Source organism: Parus major, linkage group LGE22 (genome assembly GCF_001522545.3).
Source record: "Parus major isolate Abel linkage group LGE22, Parus_major1.1, whole genome shotgun sequence".
Lineage (NCBI taxonomy): Eukaryota > Metazoa > Chordata > Aves > Passeriformes > Paridae > Parus > Parus major.
This window is the reverse complement of record NC_031798.1, coordinates 526,283-548,004: the sequence shown is the minus strand read 5'-3', so window position 1 is coordinate 548,004 and position 21,722 is coordinate 526,283. Positions and strand designations below refer to the sequence as shown.

The 21,722-nt window shown below is 48.8% G+C and overlaps 2 protein-coding genes across 2 annotated transcripts; both read left to right on the top strand.

Annotated features, from left to right (window-relative positions):
- The first annotated feature begins 533 nt into the window (after positions 1-533).
- On the top strand, positions 534-7,403 carry LOC107215696 (keratin, type II cytoskeletal 6A-like). The gene is made up of 9 exons (XM_015652072.2): positions 534-1,185; positions 1,751-1,965; positions 3,593-3,653; positions 4,258-4,353; positions 4,604-4,768; positions 5,439-5,564; positions 5,769-5,989; positions 6,292-6,326; positions 6,499-7,403. Exons 1-9 carry the CDS (start codon positions 616-618, stop codon positions 6,807-6,809), a joined length of 1,800 nt encoding a protein of 599 aa, XP_015507558.1. The 5' UTR covers positions 534-615; the 3' UTR covers positions 6,810-7,403.
- A 6,923-nt stretch (positions 7,404-14,326) lies between these two features.
- Positions 14,327-18,960, top strand: LOC107215660 (keratin, type II cytoskeletal 6A-like). Its single transcript, XM_015652010.3, has 9 exons — positions 14,327-14,887; positions 15,819-16,033; positions 16,542-16,602; positions 16,796-16,891; positions 17,135-17,299; positions 17,476-17,601; positions 17,832-18,052; positions 18,295-18,326; positions 18,433-18,960. The coding sequence occupies exons 1-9, from the start codon at positions 14,393-14,395 to the stop codon at positions 18,627-18,629; spliced, it is 1,608 nt and encodes a 535-aa protein (XP_015507496.1). The 5' UTR covers positions 14,327-14,392; the 3' UTR covers positions 18,630-18,960.
- Positions 18,961-21,722: the final 2,762 nt, after the last annotated feature.

Here is a 21,722-nt window from a genome sequence, read left to right as displayed (position 1 = left end):
TTAGATCCAGAACGAAAAAAAAAAAACAAAAAAAAATCACAGTATCAGCACTGATCATTAAAACCACCTTCAGACCAAACTTTCCTGAGCCAACAACAGGACACGCATGGCCAGTCACAGAGCTGGAAATCTTGGAAAAGCCCCTATTTTTCTTTCCTTTGCAATGTGTTAAACCTTAAAATGCAACTTGCAAAATCTTTGCTCAAGCGAGCGAGTCCTTGGCTCGCCTGAGGGAAAGCAGCTCCCAGGGTCTCGGGAATCATGTTGCATCCTGCCCCTGAGTGTAGACCTTGTCCCATTCAATTCTAATTCCATGACTCAGAGCGGTAGCTTTGGTGAAGGGGGGAGCTCCCTCTCGCCGTTACTTTCCTGCCTGCAAACAATGCATTTTTCAGCACCTCGCCGTAGCCGAGGTGTGTTTGACAAGGCAAGTCGCTGCAAGGCACGTCAAGTTCTGAATTCCCGTGCCAAGTTTTCCAAGCAGATAAAAGAGGAGGCTCCCAAGCTCTCCCATTACAGGGGTTTCTGTCTCCATTGCCCTCTGCTCTTTTCCTGCTGCGCAGCCTTTTTTTGTTTTCCTCTCTCCTACTCTTTGTCTTCCCAACTGAACCAGCCATGAGCCGGATCTCTTTCAGATCATCTACTGGAGGGGGCATGAGGGGCTTTAGCTCAGGCTCTGCTATTGTAGGAGGTGGTAGCAGTGGGACCAGAAGCAGTTTTAGCTCTGTCTCTGTCTCCAGAGTTGGAGGAGGAAGAGCTGGAGGTGGAGGAGGCTTTGGAGCTGGCGGTGGCTTCGGCAGCAGAAGTCTCTATAACTTAGGTGGAAGCAAAAGAATTTCCTACAGCTCGGTCGGTGGAGGTCTACGGAGTGGAGCCGGGGGCGGCTACGGCTTTGGTCTTGGCTATGGTGGTGGAGCAGGCACTGGCTTTGGCTTAGGAGGAGCTGGTAGTGGTGGTGGCTACGGGCTGGGAAGTGGATTTGGGCTGGGAGGGCCCGGATTTGGTGGCCGAGGAGGCCCTGGGTTCCCTGTTTGCCCACCTGGTGGCATCCATGAAGTGACTGTCAACCAGAGCCTCCTGGCACCTCTCAAACTGGATATTGATCCGGAAATCCAGAAGGTGCGAACACAGGAGAGGGAGCAGATCAAGACCCTCAACAACAAATTTGCCTCCTTCATCGACAAGGTGAGAGTTTGATCTGAACCATTAAACCATGCACGTTATCAGTTGCCTCAGGAAAAAACTTCAGGAAGAAACTTCATTTGGATTTAGGGACTTGCCTGAACTGATCCCAGCCAACAAACAGCATGGGCTTGGCTGAAAACTAAGAACTGTTTTATGTTTCCTCTTAGCAAGGATGAGTTTTTCAGCACCTTTATATTATTGACAAAGTAATTCTCTCTTCCCTGTAAAAACCATCCCAGGGAGGATGGATCTTCTCCTCTACAATGGAATAGAACCTGTTTAAACCAGTAAGATGGGCCGAACATCTACTGGGGGGAGAAACATTAAAGTTACAAGTACCGATGTTTGGCCTGATTAAAACTTGTGAAAAAATCTTGCTAAATATCTCCAGAAGCTTCTAATACTTTTGAGAATCCAATGCCCTAAACTGGGACACTCCTGATAATTCCCCTCTTATTGTCCCAACATGTCTAGACCTTTTCTGTTGGTAATCCCACCTTTTCCTTGCAGTTGTGAGCTTTTTTGTGTGTTGTTCACACATGCCCCTGGTTTTGTTCCTCCCCAGGTACGCTTTTTGGAGCAGCAGAACAAGGTGCTGGAGACCAAGTGGACCCTTCTCCAAGAGCAGGGTCACACTGTTACCAGGAAGTCCCTGGAGCCCATTTTCGAAGCCTACATCAACAACCTCCGGCGGCAGCTGGACAGCCTGATGGGAGAGAGGGGCCGGCTGGACTCTGAGCTCCGGAGCATGCAGGACATGGTAGAAGACTTCAAGAACAAGTAAGGAATTGCGTTCTGCAGCGTAAGTCATTCCAGCTAGGAAAACCCTGGCTGGTGCTCATTCCTGCTGGTGCACACATGGTGTTTGATCCAGGTTCCTCTTCCCAGCATAAAACATCTTCCCAGAATTGTGTCTTGTTATTTTACATTTATCATGAGTAAGGTCAATGTTTAGCACAGAATTCCTGGGTAACTGCTCCAGCATAACAGAGGTCATAGTCTGATCCCTGGAGTCTCCTGAAATAATATACCTGGAAACAGAAAACTTAGTAAATTGTGAGGATAATAAACAAGCAAAACCAGAATCAAACATAGCCAATAAAATTTCAGCTCCAAAAATCCCCCATTTCCCATTCTGTGAAGGAAATTCCAGCCTTTCTAGAGAGCCCAGATGACCTGGGAGTGCTCAGGCTCACTCAGCTCCCATCACCTGGAAGCTGATCAGCCCTCTGCAAAAAAATTTCCCTGGGGAGGGAATTAACCCCCTGCTGAGACATGGGATCCAGTGGAAGGAGGCTGGATTGTTCTCAGTACGCATCAGTCAGCACCTGCTGCCTGGAGGGGATTTGGGGGGGGGATTTTTAGGTGAAGCCATTGACTTTTATTAGGCTGAGAACAACCTGTCCCTTCTTCAACCAGCCCTGGCCTACTGCAAATTTGAGAATTACCCTGGAGGGCTGGAATATGTTAATATTAGGTGGTTAAACATGGGAAGAGACAGATTTTTGGGAGAGGGGCTGGGAAGGAGACACTTAGATCGAACAGGAGGGACTGGTAGAGCTTCTGCTGTGGTTTTGGGTGCATTTGAGGTCTTGAAATGCGTTCTAGGCTCTTAGAAATATTGCCAGGCCCCGAACAATGAATTCTACAGTCTGGATTTCAGAGCTATCTCCTGAGACAGAGAACACATTCTATTTCAAGTCTAGAGTTTGTTGGCAGTCCACTAGCTAATTTCCACTTCTTCCCTTGTCCACTCAGAGATCTGGCTGCAAGGAAAACTCTGCCAGTATTGGTGAGAGGACTGGCATGAACCTGCCTTTGAAAGGCAGGTCTTTGTCTCAAGAGCCTGCATGTTTAGTCTACTTTCTAGCTAAGCCCTGCCCTGATTATCTGATGACAGGATGTTGCTCAGAGCCATAAAAAGTTCCACAGAACCACTGTCAGAGCTGTAATGATCCTCTCTTGCACAACCATGGAGTTTTTTGTTTTAATTAAATGCTGCAGTGGGTTCTTCAGAGCCATTAATTTTATTACAATATCAAATATCAATGACTGCTTTATTATACATTTGTAGGCATTGCAGTGCAGCTTTGTTGAAAGTCTTTTGCATAACTTTGCTTGGAGCAAAGGTCACCGGGAATGGTTGCTCCTGCTTCCTGCCAAAACAGGCTCTGAATCTGCACATTTATGTATGAGCTTGACTTTATGGGCAATGATTAAAATATATTAATTTAACTGGGACTACTCACACCACAGAGTTCAAAGACAGTAATATTTGCTCTGTGTCTGCTCTGGATAAACATGTGGGAGTACGGAATATATCCATGAGCCACAACTGATGATTTGGGAATGGGGTGCTCCCACCTCTTCATTCCACCTAAACCCCCTCACTCTTTTATCCTGGCAGATATGAAGATGAGATCAACCGGCGCACAGGTGCTGAGAATGAGTTTGTGGTCCTCAAGAAGGTGAGTTGGGAATTTTGAGCCAGGAAATGGAATTAACTCGCCTTGCAGAGTTCATGCAAAGCTTGTAGGAGTTGGGGTGCTACACTCTCATGGCTGGGTCAGGCTGTGAGATCAGCACAACCTGGGCTGGATCCTCCTGAGGCCAGGAATGGGCCCAACCTTCTCTGTGCCGATAGAGCTGCCCTGTTTTCTGGTCTCTTGTGTCTCAGCTCAGCTCAGTCTCTGGTCACATCCTTGTGAGTCACAGCTTTGCCTTCTGCCCAAAAACCTGGTTCTGGCTCACAGTCAATGTCCAACATTACCTAAGAATTACCTTGATCACATGGACATAAAAATGAGCCTAAGGAACTGCTGGCAGTGGCACAGGCTTCCCAGCGAAGCTGTTGCTGCCCCATCCCTGGAAGAGTCCAAGGCAATATGGTCTGTGGAAGGCATCTCTGCCCACAGGAGGGGTGGGAGTTGGATGAGCTTTCAGGTCCCTTCCAACCCAAATCATTCCATGATTCTATGAATAATAGACCCAGAAGCAGACATGGTCCCATTGGTGTCCTGAAGCCCCTTTGGGTTCTGATTTCATCAGAAACGATTGGTATCTTCTCTTTAGGATGTGGATGGTGCTTACATGAACAAGGTTGAGCTCCAGGGCAAGGCTGATGCACTGGCAGAAGAAATCAACTTCCTGAGAACTCTGTATGAGGCGGTGAGTGGCTCCTGGAGACCACCCCCAAGGTCCTGCCCCATAGACCCCACACCCAGGGCTCAATGGGAGCAGAGGAGATGGTGGTCCCAGCCTTTTGGAAATGATAATGCAGAAATAAGTTACAAAATGGAGATGGAGCAGGGGAAATGCAAGAAAACAGCTTGGCGGGGAGGATCTCCAGATCACCTCATCTCTGTGGTTTCCATCATGGACACCAGACTATTAACTTCACTTTCTGCAACTTCTACAGGAGTTGTCCCAGATGCAGCAGCAAGTGTCCGATACCTCCGTGGTGCTGTCCATGGACAACAACCGGAACCTAGACCTCAACAGCATCATCGCCGAGGTCAAGGCTCAGTACGAGGACATCGCCAACCGGAGCCGGGCCGAGGCCGAGGCTTGGTACCAGAATAAGGTGGGTAACTCAGGTGACAGACTGATTTCCATGGTCAGAATAGATCAGAAATTATTTCCCATAACCTGAGGCGAGACAGGGACAAAATGCTCAAAAGTTTTGACCTTGGACTCACAGAGTCACTGATAGAACTGGCCTTAAATACTTCCCTGTTACCGCTGAAGATGAATAGATCACGTGGACACAGGTCGAGGTGTGGTGAAAGAAAGAGCAGGGTTTATTTTTCCACCCAGGATTTATAGGCTTGTGACCACGGCCAGGGATTGGATGGTCAGGATAACACTTTCTCACTGCACTGGCCATGAGAGATGCCCATCACAAGACGTGTATCAGAAAGAATGTACACATATCTATGTTTACAGTTACTGTCCTGGGAAAGTCCTTAGAAAACCATGTCAGCAAGCTCAGAAGCTGAGTTTTCATGGCGACACTTCCCCTTCCAGGTTCTTGTAGGTCACAATGCCCAGGTCTCCTGTGTCATCAGGTACTGTTTTCCCAGCACATATTGAGACCTAAAGACAAGTAGTGTTATTCCATGGGCAGATTTCAGAGGAATCTTGTCTCCCACCCCTTAACCCTCACCCAGACCTGCACTTTGTTCCCTTAAGTCCCTTCACCCTTCTCTGAGCTCCCAGTGCTCACCAGTGCTCTCCTCCTTTCCCTGCACCAGTACGAGGAGCTCCAGGTCTCTGCTGGGAGACACGGGGATGACCTGAGGAACACCAAGATTGAGATTTCAGAGATCAACCGGATGGTCCAGAGGCTGCGAAATGAGATTGACAGCGTGAAGAAACAGGTAGGAGGGGGATACTCTTGCAGAGCAGGAGGAGGTGGGTGGGAGGTGATGGTGGTCAGGCACAGCAGGAAGAGCTAGGTTCCATCAGGAGCTCTCAGTGCCATCCTGGGAGCCACCAGCCAGTGTCCACAACCCCTCAGCAACACTCAGGAGAATGGCTTGAGGAGCCCAAATGAAACAATTGCCTGTTCTCCCCACTCTCAGTGTGCCAACCTCCAAGCTGCCATTGCCGAGGCCGAGGAGCGTGGGGAGATGGCCCTCAAGGATGCCAAGGCCAAGCTGACCGAGCTGGAGGATGCCCTGCAGAAAGCCAAGGCTGACCTGGCTCGGCAGCTCCGGGAATACCAGGAGCTCATGAATGTCAAGCTGGCCCTGGACATTGAGATCGCGACCTACAGGAAGCTGCTGGAGGGCGAGGAGAGCAGGTGAGGACACGTAGATTTGCTGTGTGCTGACCAGGGACCATCTCCTTGGTGTCAAATACTCTTCCCAAGGGTCTGGAGCACCAGGGCAGACAGAGGGATGCTTGAAATTGTAAACTTTGTAGGCAAAGTTTTTTTTCTCCAGCTCTTGGCCCCTGATACTGATAAAAATTATCACTGTCACCTTTCACCTGTAATACAAACACACCCCACCCCACTGAAGGCCATGCAGGCCTAATTAGATGGTCCCATGGACAAGGTTTTGGCAATTATTGATTATTGCTCATTTTCCCCTTTCCCAACAGGCTTGCTGGAGAAGGAGTTGGAGCTGTCAGTGTCTGTGAGTATCACCTCCCTTCCACCTTTTCATATTCCCGTCCTTCCACCTCTTTTTATCTGCCCCCTTTCCACCTCTTCCCACCCACCCTTCACCTAGGGGGTGACACTGCAGGTCTCCCCCACCTGGGGGGTCCAGCTGTCCCCTCACATGGGTGTTCCTGGTTCATTCTCAGCCGTGGTCAGCAGCTCCAGTGGGATGGGCTACAGCGGCGGGAACTGCCTGGGCCTGGGCGGAGGGCTCGGCATGGGCAGTGGCGGCGGCAGCAGCAGCTACACCATGAACAGCAGCGGCTTCGGAGGTGGCAGCGGAGGCTTTGGCGGCAGTGGAGGCTTTGGAGGAGGCAGTGGAGGTTTCTCTGGGGGGCTCAGCTATGGTGGAAGCAGCTCCTTCAGCTCTGGGAGCAGCCGGGGTATCAGCTCCAGCACGGGAGGCAGTGTCAGGATTGTTTCCAAGACCACCACCAGCAAAAAGACCATCAGATAAGGCTGGCAAGCACATGACCATCAGCAATGCTGGCCTCCTGCCCTGCAGATCATGGTGTAAATAGCTGCGCTAGAGCCTCTCCTTCCTCCATCTTTCACCTCTGGGGCAGTGGGGGGGACCAGGACCCCTCCATGAGAATCTGGAGCACCTTTGGCAGAAGCGCAGGTTGTAACAGGTAACTGGCTGGGTATGGACCCCACGGTGCCCCTCTGTCAGCAAGCCCTTGGTCTCTCTTCAAAGTCAGCCTTTAAAGGGAAAGGGAAGCACTAATGTGGAACAGGGAAAAGCATTTCATTCATCCCATTCCAAGGGTGAATCACAACCTTGTGGAACCACAGTCCCAGGTCCTCAGCAGTGAAAACACCTCCAAGAGGCTCTAAAAGCCTCTGCTCCCCAACACGTTACAACCTCCAAAGGTTTTGTCTGCAATTAAAGATTTCTTCCAGCCCCTTCTGTTTTCTCCAGCACTTGTGGGAAAGGTTTTTGCTTTGTGTGTATAAGATTTCTAACTACTCATCCTCATGGCTGCAGCCTCCTCACTTCCATGCCTAACCTACTGTAAGGTCCAATAAAAGAGCATTTGTCATTTTTAAACTCTGTTGGGTTTTGGCTTTTCTTCCCTTCTCCTGCTGTGGGTATTGGTCTGTGCCGTGTCCCTGCTGCACTGGGCATGACCTGAGGGCAGTTCCTGAGACAGGATTGGCTCCTTGAGGAAACAAAACTCAGTTTTAGGACTTGGGCTCTAGGACAAGTTGGGACAAATGGAAAGGAGGGTGGGATGAGCAACCTGGTCTGTGGAAGGAGCCCCTGCCCATGGCATGTGGGTGGAACTGGATGGACTTTAAGGTTCCTTCCAACCCAAAGTATCCCATGATTCTATGGATGGAGAACTGAGGCATAGGAAGGAAAAGCTGCCTCAGATCTGAGCCAAAAGCTGGATGAATCCCACTGTGGTGGTTACCTGCCCTTCCTGCCTGTCACTGAAGGACGAAGGAAGTATAGGGAAGTGGGGAAAAGTAAGATGATTCCCAAAGGTTTATTTGGTTTTCATGGGCTGGCTCGTGCAGGGCACGGCTCAGCCATTAGTTTGTACAAGCTGGAGTAAATGGTACATCAGAGTAGCCCACCTCTGGCATCAGCACAGCAAGACTGGAACACAGCAGGAAGGGGGTGGAGGAGGTGGACATTGCCCTGATTGGGAAGAGCAGCTGCAGGGGCAGGAACAGGGCAAGGCACCCAAAATCTGCACACACACACAGTTTGCACACTGAGGTTTCCCGAGACACACAAATATCCTATGAAACATCCTGGCTGCTCCTCTGCAAGGGCAGTTTCGGGGTCTCATTTGGAGTGAACCCGAGGTCTTCCAAGGTGCCCCCAGCACTTCAGTCTCCTAAATCCCACCAAGCTGGCCAGGAGCTTTCCATGACCTGCCTGGTTTCAGCTGAGATCCCATACCAATCCTGGGCCCACAGGTGTCTCCTGATCCCGCTCCCTGACAGCACCAGGTGTGGATCCTGGCAGGAATGGGGCAGCACCACACAAGGTGGGAATCCAGCCCCAACGGCAGGACAAGAACCACAGGCAAGTAAAGAGCCAGGGCAGAAGAGGGGCAGATGAGGAAGGATCCACACTTTGGGAATGCTGGTCCCAAGAGGAGATGGTCAGCGTCCATCAACCCATCCCTCAATCCCTGCAACCTCCAGCTGGGTGTGGAGAGGAGAGGGGGCGTTAGCTGGGTCTGGCAGAAAAAGCCCCTCGTGCAACATTCCAGAGCAGCTTTCCGGGGAAAAGCCTTTGAGCTCCCACAGCAATGAGATCTCCTCATCCATCACCTGGTGCAGGTATGAGAGTCCCAGCCAAGCCAACCTAGCATCTCCAGCAGGTGGGGACCCAGAGCAGGGAAAGCAATGGTCCCGCCCAATGGTCCTATGGTGGGATGGACATCCCGAGGCTCCACTCCAGCGCCTGGAAAGGGCCATGGAACAATGTCTTGGGAAAGCTGGGGCAGCCCCTTTGCACCACAGGAGGTTTTATGGGGGGTGAATGGTTCAGCTCCATTCAATGAAGAGTTTTACCCACTTTTCAAGCATCTAGCCTTGTTTCTTAGACTGATTTGAGGGAATGGGGATGAGCTCCCACAGCCGAGGTGGGGGCTGGAGGCAGAGCAGCCAAATTTGTTGGGGTTTATTACTGAAAATGTCAAATCTGATGGTTTTTGATTTTTAACCCAAGTTGCACAAACACATTGGACCATTGGCCACATCAACACATGAATCCACCACCAATGAACCCTCTATGAAACATCTTTGCCAAATCCTTACCCATCCCCATGGCCCCAGAATAGCTCCTGAGTCTCCATGAGCCAGTGCTGGGTCTGTCACCTGCAGGTGAGGGTGAGGATACAGCCAAAAAAGCCCCGAGCAGCTCTGTTGTTTTCTCCTTCCAGTGAAGTGTTCTAAGAGTCCATCCTGGCACATCTTTGTGAGTTTTCAGTGTAGATGCAAAAAGCTGTATTCAACCTCCATCCTCCTGATTTGCAGAGACCTGGAAAATTTAACACACTCAAGTCAAACATGACGTGTGATTTTAGCTGCCGCCAAAACACAGGGTGAAACATTTTCTGAAACCCAACATTTAATTTCAATGTTTCCTATGGGAATGATCCTGTCCAAAAACTGAACCAACTTCCCTTAACAATTCCAAAATGAAACCTGGCAGGTTTTTTTTTTACTTAAAAGCAGAATTTCCATCAAAGAAAATTATTTTAATTTGCTAATTGTTTATTTGCACAGGCTGTGAATGAAACAAGACACAAAATGCCTGCAGGGAAGGCAACACATGATGCAGAAAATCCAGAGTGGAACAATATTCCCACCTGGCATCTGCTCGCTTGGAGCAATATTCTGCTGCCCAAAGCAGTTGGTGGTCAGGAATGGAACCAATCCCTCAGGACAGAAAAGTGGCAAATAAACATGAGGTCCCCTGGAATTGCTGCCCTGTGATTGGATCCAATTTCCAGGACACATGGATAATCCTTGTTTATCTTCCCAGCTCCCCGTGCCAATCCAGCTTTGTTTTAACAGAGAGAAATTAAACTCCTATGGATCTTTGGAAGGAAAGCCAAGCCAGGAGCAGGATGGAGCTGAGGGATGTGGAATGTGCACAGAGCTCACCAAAACTGTGGGACTCCCCAAAAACACCATGTCCAGGGCTCTGTGCTCTTTACTGGGAGAAAAGACACATCCCAGGGCCAGAAGAAAGGATGGGATAAGACAAATACCCTGTGACCACCTTCAGCCTTTGGAGTTCATGTTTTCAGGCAGGGTCACAGCCCCAGCAGCCCAGCCTGGAGCAGGGGATACCCCAAAGGCATTACAAGGAGATGTGGAGGACCCAGGTTCCTTAAGGTGCCACCACCCAGGCACCAGAACAGGAGAAAGGAGGTACCAGACCCCTCCAGAAGTCTGAGGGTCCTTCAAGATGCAACAAACTCCAGAGAGAGCAAGCCCTCCCAGGTGTGTGCAAGGCAGCAGTGATGGAGGTGAAGCTCTTCACAAAGCCTGGACTGGACAAGAGTCTCCATGCTGGCACAGAAAACAATTATCTGGGGAAAGCAGGTCACACCTACACTTCAAAGTCACCCAGGAGCTGGAGCTGACTGGCCTCCAGACACTGCTGGGAACAGGCTCAAAGGACCCAGCACAGGGCAACACCTATGGGAAAACTTTTTGAGGAGCTCATCCTAATTCATCCCTTCAGGAAATGGGATTCATGGACTCTCGTCTCCCACCCAGGAGGTCTCAGAGGGGCCTGGCCCCACAGCACAGGGATGCTGTGAGTTCAGTGATCTCCTGTGGAAAAACCTCACTCTTGCTGGTCTTCATTAATATGGGATGAAATTGTAAATTATGCCCGAAATGAGTCGGGTTTGAATTTAGTTTGGAAGCCCAAGATTAACCCAAAGGCTTTAATTTAAACAGTTAACCTAAATTACAGTCTTGACTTTGCTGATAATTAAACTGAGATTAGGTAGCATAGGTGAACCAACTCAAGGTACTTTGACATGCTCTTGTTTTACAAATATGGTTATTTTTGCAAACAAAACACAGAGAGGAACATCCAAAAATTTCAGTCTGAGAAGTTGCATCAGATGAAGGATTCCAAAGTGGATTCTGGACAGGAGTGGTGAAGCAGAGAGATGGAAAGGAGGTGAAGAAAAGCTATTGGAGGCATCCCTTTTCACTAAACCACAGAAAAATGGCTCAGATTTCTCACTAAAGGGGCTGGAATTGCATTTATTGCCCTGACAGAGGCAGAACTCCCTATTCTCAAAGGAGAGGTTTTTACCTTGACAGTAGCATGGTGCCAGATGCAAATTCAGCCAAGACTTTACTCCCAGGTTTACAGCATTTGTAACATGTTCTCCTGCCTCTTGCTCTGGCCTTGCAGAGACCTTTTCATCATGGTGAGAGAGACCAATTCATCCTGGTGGGAAGAAACGACGAGGGGGAGGGAAGTGAGCTCCAGAACCCGCCCAGCCTCTCTCACACCGGGGGAGCTCTGGCCCAGAGGGACCTGCCCAGACACAGCTGCTGAGGTAGGACCAGGAGGAAGAGCTCCCGAGCAGTGGGTAAGCTCCAGCACCATCCTCTGGAACCTCTGTATTAGGAGGCTCCTGTAGCAGAGCAGCAAATTGATTCCATGTCTGGAGCTGCAGGATCATGGGAGACACTCTCCCAGGAGCTACCTGGAAACCCTGTGTTTCATCAACAGAGCAGGGTGGGGACCCCCCTTTCCATCAGCTCATATCCCAAACCTGTAGCTACAGCTCCTTGTGCTCCCAGTTCTGCCTTTTGTAATTACCTCTGAAATTCCTTCTGGATGAGTGACAACCACATTACCTCCACCCTGGCAGAATGTGGAATGGAAAGAAATTAATTCCTTCTCAGTTGCTTGGAGGATCTGCATTATTACTACTGTTATTAACTATGGGCTCCAACGCACTTGGTAGATTCCTTAGCCAAAAAAAGACAAGTTTCAGATGTAAAGGGAGCCTTTGTAAAAAGGAAAGCACTGACACATCCCACTGGGAGAACTGGGGGGGCTCTGCCCTGCACACCCGAACTCCCCACATTGTGCATCTCCCTAGGGAGGGAGGATCTGCTCTTTGGTGCTGATCTCTACTGGAAAAATTGGAATAAAACTCCTTTCAGGTACTCAGAGTTAGGGCAGATGGAGAGAGCTGAGAGAGCAACTCCCAAAGGAACCATGGGCTAGCAACTTCCAGCTGCTTTTGAGTATCTTACAGTCATGGAGTTGTTTGGGTGGGAAAGGACTTCAAAGCCTATTCCATTCCTGCCATGGGCAGGGACACCCTCCGCTATCCCAGGCTGCTCCAACCTGGTCTTGGACACTTCCAGGGATGGGGAAGCTACAGGTTCTCTGGGCAACCTGTGCCAGGGCCTTGCCATGCTCACAGGGAGGAATTTCTTCCCAATATCCAACCCAATTTTCTCCTCTTTCAGTTAGAAATCTTTCTGCCTGGGACAGAAATCCAGCATGTGGGAATGAATCTCATGACCTCAAGTCCTGATATCTGTATGTTGGTGGGAAAAACCTCCAGGCTGATCAATAATCTTTTAAAAAATGCCCTTTGGACACAGACTTTGCTTACAATCTGTTTGCTTCCAGGTCCCAGGGGTGCAGAGTCAGACCCAGTGACACAGACTCATTCTGCAAAACTTGCAGAATTCAGCTCTTCCTTGCAATAAAAGCTCAGTCTGACAATAAACACAAAACCAACCTGACAAACCTTGTCTAAGAATAACACTGAATTTAAAACCTCCATTGCAAACATTGTCCCTCAGACAGCTGGGAAACAATGGGGACACAAAGGATTTCTGGGAGTTTCCTGCACTTGGCTACATCACCAGGCAAGGGCAGATGGAAGCACAACTGCCCCCACCATGGTGATTCCTCATTATTCCATTGATTGATTCCTCATTATTCCATTGATTCCTCATTATTCCATTCTTCCCGTGCTGCTGCAGCAGCTGCTCTGGCCTGCAGCCAGCACAAGGGGAAGCTGCTCAGGGTTATACATTTAGAATTTCAGTCTTTTGTATAAATAAATTAAATACAAATCCTATTTTCCTGATCAACACAAAACACCACAAGCACTTTTGTCCCTTAAAATGAATTGTTTTTTACATTTTTATCTTTTATTATTAGTCAAACCACCTGTTAAATGCAAAGGGGTGTGCTGCTACCTGTGGTGGGAAAGGAAAGACCCAGGATGTCCTAGAGTGTCCTGTGGATCTGGGCAGAGGGAATCCTGTAGAGCACTTTCCAGTGGATTTCAGCAGGCAGGATCACACTTCCAGATGTGCTGAAGTTGATTAAATACTTGAGAAATGACATTGTGTTTAATGTGTGCATTGGGAACAGCCCTGGAGCATTCCATTTCCACCAGTGGAGTCAAAGCAGTTCCCATTCCCACAATCTTTCCTCCTATGTATTTATTTCTTAGTTGTTTGCTTGTTTGTTTTCATCCTGCTAAAATAAAGTCCAAACCCTCAAACCCCAGGTAGCAGCACGTGTTTGTGACAGAGCTCAGTGGCAGCTGTAAAATCCACACAGGAACAAAAAGATCTTGTCAAAATATTCCATTTTTATTCACATAAACATATTCTTTAAGACAGTGGAATAAGCCTGGAGAAGCAGGATTTCCAGCAAGATTTCCAGAGGGACCTGAGCTTCTTAGGGATGGGGAGCAAAACTGTATCTGCTGATTTCTGCGGTGGCTCAGAGGGGACTGCGTGTCCACAGAATCACAGGAGGGTTTGGGTTGGAAGGGACCTTTAAGATCATCTAGTCTGATGGACAGGGACACCTGCCATAGACCAGGTTGCTCCAAGTACCATTAAACCTGGCCTTGGACACTTCCAGGGATGGGGAGTCCACAACCTCTCTGGGCAAATTTCACAAGAATCGTATCACAGAGATATCCCAAAACCCCAGGATAAAACAATTGACTGCAGGGCTGGCTGAGGAACTGGCACTGGTCCCGCTCCTAAAGCAAAAGGATTTAAACTTTCCCAAGCCCTGCTTGTGAACAAAAGAAGGGGCGAAAGCAATCCCGAGGGATGAAGTTTTCCAATGACAGAGGTGTTGACTGACAGGCACTTGAGCGATGTTTTGCTGCCAGTGCCCAACGTGACTCATCAGCACTTTCCAGCTTTGAAATGGGGACGAGTCTGGCTGTCTACAAAGACCGGCGACAGTTATTCCCAAACAATTCCCTGTTGCTGAGAACCTGGGCTGTATTATTTTAGCAGGGCGTGTGTGCAGAGTGAGTTCACTCTCCAGAATGCTGTTGGACATGCCAAGCCTAATTCATCAGAAAGATGATCCACCTCATCCAACCCATCCCAGGCTCATACATGCATAAAAGGGCTCTCCCCAGCCCTTGTGAGCACAGGTTCACCTCTCTCCTTCCCCTCCTACTCCTTGCTCCAGGCCAGCACCTTTGCTCCTTTATTCTAGCTTCAGCATCTGCCTCAATCCAAAAAGCGCCAGCAATGTCTCGCCAGTCCACTGTGAGGATTCAGAGGGGGAGAAGTGGCTTCAGTGCTGCTTCAGCCGTGGTCCCCAACACCTGCCGGACCAGCTTCAGCTCCTGCTCCATCACCCGCCTGGGCAGCTGCAATGCTGGCAGTGGCTTTGCCAGGGTTGGGGGTGGCTTTGGAAGCAAAAGCCTCTACAATGTTGGTGGTTGCAAGAAGATCTCCGTGGCTGGAAGGGGTGGCAGCTTCTATGGCTCTGCAGGGTTTGGTGGTGGCGCCGGGAGCATGTACGGGGGCGGCTTTGGTGTTCCAGCCAATCTTGGCTATGGATATGGGGCCTTTGGGGGTGGCCCTGGATTCCCAGCTGGGGGCATCCACGAAGTCTCCATCAATCAGAGCCTCCTGAAACCGCTCAACTTGGAGATTGACCCCAACATCCAAAGGATCCGAAAAGAGGAGAAGGAACAAATCAAAACCCTCAACAACAAATTTGCCTCCTTCATTGACAAGGTGAGGTCTGAGCTTTCCTAAATATATGATTTTTTTGACAGGGACAGTTTTCTTTTCTGCTTGATGAAGGCAAAAGCTGATCAAGGAGGAACAGAAGTGAGGAATGGGACTGGAAGATGCCCTGGAAGCTCCAGGGAATGGCACCTGTTTCATAGCGGTTGCCATGAATTAATCATCCAGTGTTTGAGTTCCTCCTCATTTGCTGCTCCACATATCACAGGCTGTGGGGAAAGAAATCTCCAGAGGACAATCCCACCCTTTTGGAGACTTTAGGCTCCTCCAGTGAGCATTTCAGGAGCCTTGGGAACAGCTCTGTAGATGATTAAATGAATTCCAGAAACCCACCTAAAATTACCAAGAAATTGGCACAAGGGAGAAGCAGCTTCTCAATTCTTGAATTCCCTCAAAGGCACTTAAATCTGTTACCAAAATGTTTGGATTTTTAGTTCAAAATATCAAAATCTGATCCAAATCTGTCTCTCCACCATATTTCACTGATGCACAAGAACATCTGCTCAGCTCCTGCTCTGATCAAACTGCTCCTCCTTGGTTTCAAGGAAAATGCTGAAATATTTTTGACATTTAGTGAGGTAGGGGAGCTCTACTGAAGGGAAGGAGGAGCAGCACCTTAACAGTGATATTTTAATTAGAGAGCAAGCCCTGTTTTGCTCCTTATCTGATTTTGCTCACATTTTTAACACAAAATCCCTGTACCTGGTCTCAATTTAAACAATGAATGGGAAGCCAGAAAATCAAGGGTTGTTCCAGAGTTTGCAACACTGAACAGGGTCCTTGCAGTCAAATTTCCCAACAGATGAGAATTTGGCTCTGAAAACCAGCTGGAAGGAACACACTGAGACCCTCCCATTTTGCAGGGAAATTCTCTCCAGTCTGTTCTTTCAAAGCCTCTTCAGGATATTTCTCCTTCCAGGTCCGATTCCTTGAGCAACAAAACAAAGTGCTGGAAACCAAGTGGAGTTTGCTGCAGGAGCAGGGAATGAAAACAGTGAGGAACAATCTGGAGCCGCTTTTCGAGACCTACATCAACAACCTACGGGTGCAACTGAACTCATTGCTGAGCGACAAGGGGAGGCTGGAGGGAGAACTTGTCAACACCCAGTACCTGGTCGAGGACTTCAAGAAGAAGTAAGTCTTGAGCTAATGCTCTACTCACCTGGGCAGGTGCAGCCTTTCTCCTCTCAACATTGTTAAACCAAATGGGCAATCCAGGAGAGTCTGGGATCCTGGAATTCCCAGCAATGACATTTTCTCAAGGAGAAATTTTCTCAATAACCGAGTAACAGATCCAAGAACACCAACATTTAGGGAATACTTTGGAGCATGATCAAAGACTTACTAACTAAATTACCTACTGAGAGGGAAAAATTACACAGTAGGTCTGAAAGTTTCAGGGCAGCACACTTCATTTGTTTAAAACAGCAGAAGGAGGATGACTAATGGCCAAAAAAAAGTAAAAAATAATGGATTTGTTAAAATTATTTTGAGGTACTTGTTTTAACTGGTTCATCTCCTGGTCTCTCGCTGAAGGAAAAGAGCATTGTATGCAAAATGCTCTGAAGGAAATTCATTCCAGGAAACTCAAATCTCCCTGTTACCTGCCCAAACAATTACTCCCTGTGCTATCCTTCTTTAGGTATGAAGATGAGATCAACAGAAGGACCATTGCAGAGAATGAATTTGTGACTCTCAAGAAGGTGAGAGCAAATTCCAGGACACTGTGAGATGGCTCACTGTAGAGCTCTGATCACCCACTCAGTCACAAATCCACTCATTACAATTCCAACCCCTTTAGTTTTCTTATGTTTTCCTTCCTGGACTGTTATCATAATGTGTGGTCCTAATTTACTGATAGGGGTGTAAACCACCTGAAAATCTCTCATCCCCCAGGATGTAGATGCTTCCTACATGAACAAGGTGGAACTCCAAGCCAGGGCAGATGCACTGAGTGAAGAAATTAATTTCCTGAGAGCACTTTATGAAGCAGTGAGTACAACCAGCTTCAAAACATCTGGGCCCTCGGTGAAGAGCTTCTCTCCCTCCATTCCTCTGAGAGCCTCTAATTCCTTCCCCCGGGAGATGCTAAATCCTTCCCCACTGCAGAGTTGCACCAACACCTGAGCTGTCCAGATAACAATCTGTAACAACCTCTCCCAGGTCTGCAGCTCACCTGGAAGGGTGAAAAGGCATCTCCCAAGGGAATTACCTCATTCCCCGTGCTCTTTGCAGGAGCTGTCCCAGATGCAGACCCAGATCTCTGACACCTCTGTGGTTCTCACCATGGACAACAACAGGAACCTGGACCTGGACAGCATCATCTCTGAGGTCAAGGCCCAGTACGAGGACATTGCCAACCGGAGCCGCGCTGAGGCTGAGTCCTGGTATCAGACCAAGGTGAAGGATCTGAGGTTTCCATTACATCTCTTTATCTTGTCTGGAACAGATAAAGACTGACTCTTCCGAAAAAACCTTCCCAGCTGCTGATCTGGGCTTGAGGAGGGATTTTCAGGCCCCTGGTAACTCCAAAAATGGTGTATTTTTCCTTGACTGGTTGTTCCTCTCTGTGACAGTACGAGGAGCTGCAGGCCACAGCTGGCAGGCATGGGGACGACCTCCGGAACACCAAGCAGGAGATCTCAGAGCTCAACCGCCACGTCCAGCGGCTCCGATCTGAGATTGACAGCGTGAAAAAACAGGTAAAGGGCAGCAAACCCCACTTTTAACCAATTTACCTCCAGACTTGCAGGGAGAGGAAGAACAAGGTTGGAGCAACCTGGGCAGTTCAGCTCAGTTTGACTCTTTTTCATTCAAAAAGAAAACTGTCACTAAAGCTGGTGGAGCTGATGGCGCTGGGATAAAGCCTTGTGATTGCAAGAACAACCTGAGTCTGGGGTGGGGACTTTGAGTAGACCTTTGTGTTCCGTAGTGTGCAAACCTGAAAGCTGCCATTGCCGAGGCCGAGGAGCGCGGGGAGCTGACCCTCAAGGATGCCAGAGCCAAACTGGCCGAGCTGGAGGACGCTTTGCAACAGGCCAAGGCTGACCTGGCTCGGCAGCTCCGGGAATACCAGGAGCTCATGAATGTCAAGCTGGCCCTGGACATTGAGATCGCAACCTACAGGAAGCTGCTGGAGGGCGAGGAGTGCAGGTGGGTGGGAAACATCTAGCCCTGGGACTGGGAATGGCACAGGAGAAGCTCAGCATTTCTGAAATGCCAAACAGGGGGCACAGACCAGGGAGATTGTCCCAGATAACGCAAAAAACAAAAATCTGCAAATTGTGCTGTGATCTTATTTTTCTCCCCAAAGGCCTCTGGGAAATGTACCTTATTGTCCCCTCCCAATATCAACAGATTTCTAATCCTCTTCCTTGTGTTCCATCCCTGAACAGGCTGGCTGGAGATGGGGTCCCAGTGAATATCTGTAAGTTTCTAAAATATAAAAATTACCTTATTTAAAAATTCCTGTGTCTCTGCACCAAGAAGCCAATGCCCAGAGATACTAAAACATTTCCTTCTCCTCCTTGCAGCCGTCACCAGAACAACAGTGGGAACAGGATACGGAGGAGGGAGCAACCTCAGCATGGGAGGGGGGATCTGCAATTTGGGGAACAGCTTCAACTGTGGGAGCATTCCCGGGATGAGCAGCACCACCCTCGGAGCCGGCAGCAGCTCTAGCATGAAGTTTGTCTCCAGCTCCTCCACCAGAAGAAGTTACAGGAGCTAAAATTCTCCTTCCAGTCACCACCATGCACCACAAAGCACCGAAACTGCTCCTTTACTGGGGCATGGTGGGGTCAAGCACAACCAGGGCCACCTGCACCCCAAGTCCTGTCCTACAGGAGCCCTACTTTATGAACTCTCTCTCAGCTGTTTTGTCTCGCACACATCCTGTTGGGCTCAGCCCTGGAACCTGAGTCTCACTGGGTTAAATTTGCAGCTTGCTTGCTCCAGCTCAGCAATTTTTTGGCCGGATTTTGTATATAAAATATGTCCCATGACTGTTTGTCTCTCTTCACTTTCTGGGGTTTGTCTAATAAAAATGCACATGTAATTTATTCTATTTTGTGGTCCTTTTAATTAAAGAGGTGCAAGAGCAAATGCAAACACAGGTAACAAGAACTTTCCCTCAGGTCCTGACCAAGCTCAGATTTTTGCTCCTCACTCAAATTTACTCAGAATTTCACTCAGAATTTCATTGTCAGCAGCCAGAACATCCCAGTGCAGCAGAGCCTCAAAGCGAGGCTTAGTGTTGATTTCAGCATTCCCTCCCCACTGTTCAGGGAAAACACCTGGAAGCCAAACACCAAGACACGCCAAGGCAGGAGTTAGGCATAGGGGAAAAGGTCTGAGTTTAATTGCAGCTCCCAGCCCATCAAGCATCCAAGAGCCTGGATCCTGGGGGTGGGATCCCAGTGCCAGATGTCTGATGTACTTACACAAACCTCAAACAAGAGGGAATTAATTCCCAGGGGAGCCAGAGCAACCCCCCTGGCCTTGATAGGTGAATCATCTATCCCAAACCCCTGGTCTCACCCACACCTTGGAGCCAGCAGTGCCAACATCTGCCTGAAAGGGTTGAGAGCCCTCCCTGGCTAAGGTGCTCAGTTTGGGTCCTGGTGCTGGTGTTCCCTCTAACCATACAGAGGGGCAGGATCAGGTCCACAATTGGGTCAACAGGAATTATGATCCAGATATGGTCCTACACTCAATTAAATGTCACTGACCCAGTAGCTATAAAAAAGCTATAAATAAATCCCAAGAAAGGGATTTATTTCACTGCTGAGAAGTGAAAGTCTTCAAGATCCAGCATTTCTTTGGGTTTTTAGGATATGTTGGAGACAAGGTCTTGTTTTGAGAAGGTAAGAGAAAAACCAGAGGAGGCATAGGGATTTCAGATGTGGTTCTGACTAATTGGGAGAAATTAATGGAGAAGAAAAAGCAGATAAACATCTGCAGTGACAGATCTCACTGCTGGAAGGTCACTAGAATGAACAGATGTGAACGGAAAAAACATCCCAACCCTCACTCCCTGGATTTTAAGAGGTTCAAGTAATGAATAGAGAAGCCCTCTTAGGAAAATATTCACAGATTTGGGGAAATAGAAGGGAATTGGCAGCGCTAGAATGACAGACTGGATTCAGGGTTTCCTTCAGGACCAGTAGCTTCCCATCATTTTCTAGGATGCCCTGTGTGTCCCTGAGGAAATCTCCTTCCTGAAATCTTGCAGACTTGGTTGTGGATCTGCTGTGGGTCCCCACTCCTGCTCCACCACCACTCTCAGCAGCCTCCAGGGAAGGAGCAATATCCTCCCTCAGAACAGCAGCATGGACCAGGTCAGCCAATGCCTTTCCTTCTGCTGCTGTCCAAACACACCCTCTCTAATGAGAGGATTTGGGATCATAAAATCCCAGAACCCTTGAGGTTGGAAAAGCCCTCCCAGGCCATTGAATCCAACCTGTGCACAATCCCCATCTTGCAACCCAGCCCAGAGCACCAAGTGCCTTGTCCAGTTCTTCCTTGGACACCTCCAGAAGGGAGACTCCACCACCTCCCTGGGCAGCCCCTTCCAATGCCCATGGAGAAATTCCTCCTGATGTTCAACCTAAGTTCCATTGGCACAGCCTGAGGCAGCTTCCTCTTGTCCTGTTTTCTTTTGGATCAGAGCCTGACTTTCCCCTGGCTGCCCCCTCCTGTCAGGGAATTCCCCAAAACCTCCTTTTCTCCAGGCTGATCCATCCCAGCTCCTTCAGGAGCTCTCCAGACCTTTCCCTGGTGCTCCAACCCCTTCCCCAGTTCCATTCCCATCTCTGGACATGCTCCAGCCCCTAACGTTGTGAAAGGTCAATACATGGGGCATTAGCAGGAGTCTTGGAGCACCAGACACCAAAAATCAGCTGGGGAGTGGGAAGGATGTGGAGGGAATGGTATGAACAGTGTTCTCAGACCTTTTCTTTCTGTGAAAACTCTCCACATTCCACACAAGCATCAGGGTTGGAAGAGACCTTCCAGCATGACCTAGTCCAGCTGCCAGCCCAGCACCACCATGACCACCCTAAACCATGTCCCCAAATGTGCCAAATCACCCTGATTTGGACTGACAACAGATGGTGAAATATCAGAACCTGCCCCAGAAGGGAATTTCCATCATCTGTGACACCAACACTTGGTCCCACGTCCAACAGGGATATCAGAACATGCCACCCACTGCATCCACACCTGGGTCATAGCATAGAGAGCAAAGCCTTTCATCCAGCCTGGGAAATGCCAGGGACAGAATATTTGTTCTTCCCAGGCATCACACTTCTGGATACCTAACAAACCTACAGCTGTCCTTGCTCAAGAGTAAGGCCCTGGTCACCAGGCTGTCACCTCCTGCATCCTGACAGATTGCAGCCATGACCTGGGGCTGGTATTTCAGTAGGAGAAGATGATCCCCATTAATTCTAGCCCAGCCAAGATTAAAGCCTTAGTCATAATGACATGGATGGTGCTGGCACTCAGAGGCCTGGATTTGCAGTGTGTGGAGGGAGCTGATTGCAGGTTGGTGCCCATAAGGATTTTACAGAGTTCCTTAGGACAGCCTGAGGCTCAGTCACAGGAGCTCCTCTCTCTTAAAAACAGTTGTTTGTTGTAACACAAAGGAGCTGAAACACTCCCAAGACAGTTATTGTCATTCCATGGTGAGTAATGCAAACGCAACAAGAAGAGAGAAAGAAAAATAGAAATAAAAATAAAAAAGCTTGGATGAAAGGCAAAAAGATATGATGGGAAACTGCCCATTTTCCCCCTGAGACGTTCTGATCACACTCACTTTTCT

What these genes read in the sequence shown, in the direction of transcription:
- LOC107215696 (XM_015652072.2), top strand. Translation starts at nt 616, where the DNA reads ATGAGCCGGATCTCTTTCAGATCATCTACTGGAGGGGGCATGAGGGGC. An exon ending in TTGCCTCCTTCATCGACAAG is followed by an intron (nt 1,186 to 1,750) that starts GTGAGAGTTTGA and finishes GTTCCTCCCCAG; the next exon opens with GTACGCTTTTTGGAGCAGCA. An exon ending in AGGCTTGGTACCAGAATAAG is followed by an intron (nt 4,769 to 5,438) that starts GTGGGTAACTCA and finishes TCCCTGCACCAG; the next exon opens with TACGAGGAGCTCCAGGTCTC.
- LOC107215660 (XM_015652010.3), top strand. Translation starts at nt 14,393, where the DNA reads ATGTCTCGCCAGTCCACTGTGAGGATTCAGAGGGGGAGAAGTGGCTTC. An exon ending in AGTCCTGGTATCAGACCAAG is followed by an intron (nt 17,300 to 17,475) that starts GTGAAGGATCTG and finishes TCTCTGTGACAG; the next exon opens with TACGAGGAGCTGCAGGCCAC. An exon ending in CTGGAGGGCGAGGAGTGCAG is followed by an intron (nt 18,053 to 18,294) that starts GTGGGTGGGAAA and finishes ATCCCTGAACAG; the next exon opens with GCTGGCTGGAGATGGGGTCC.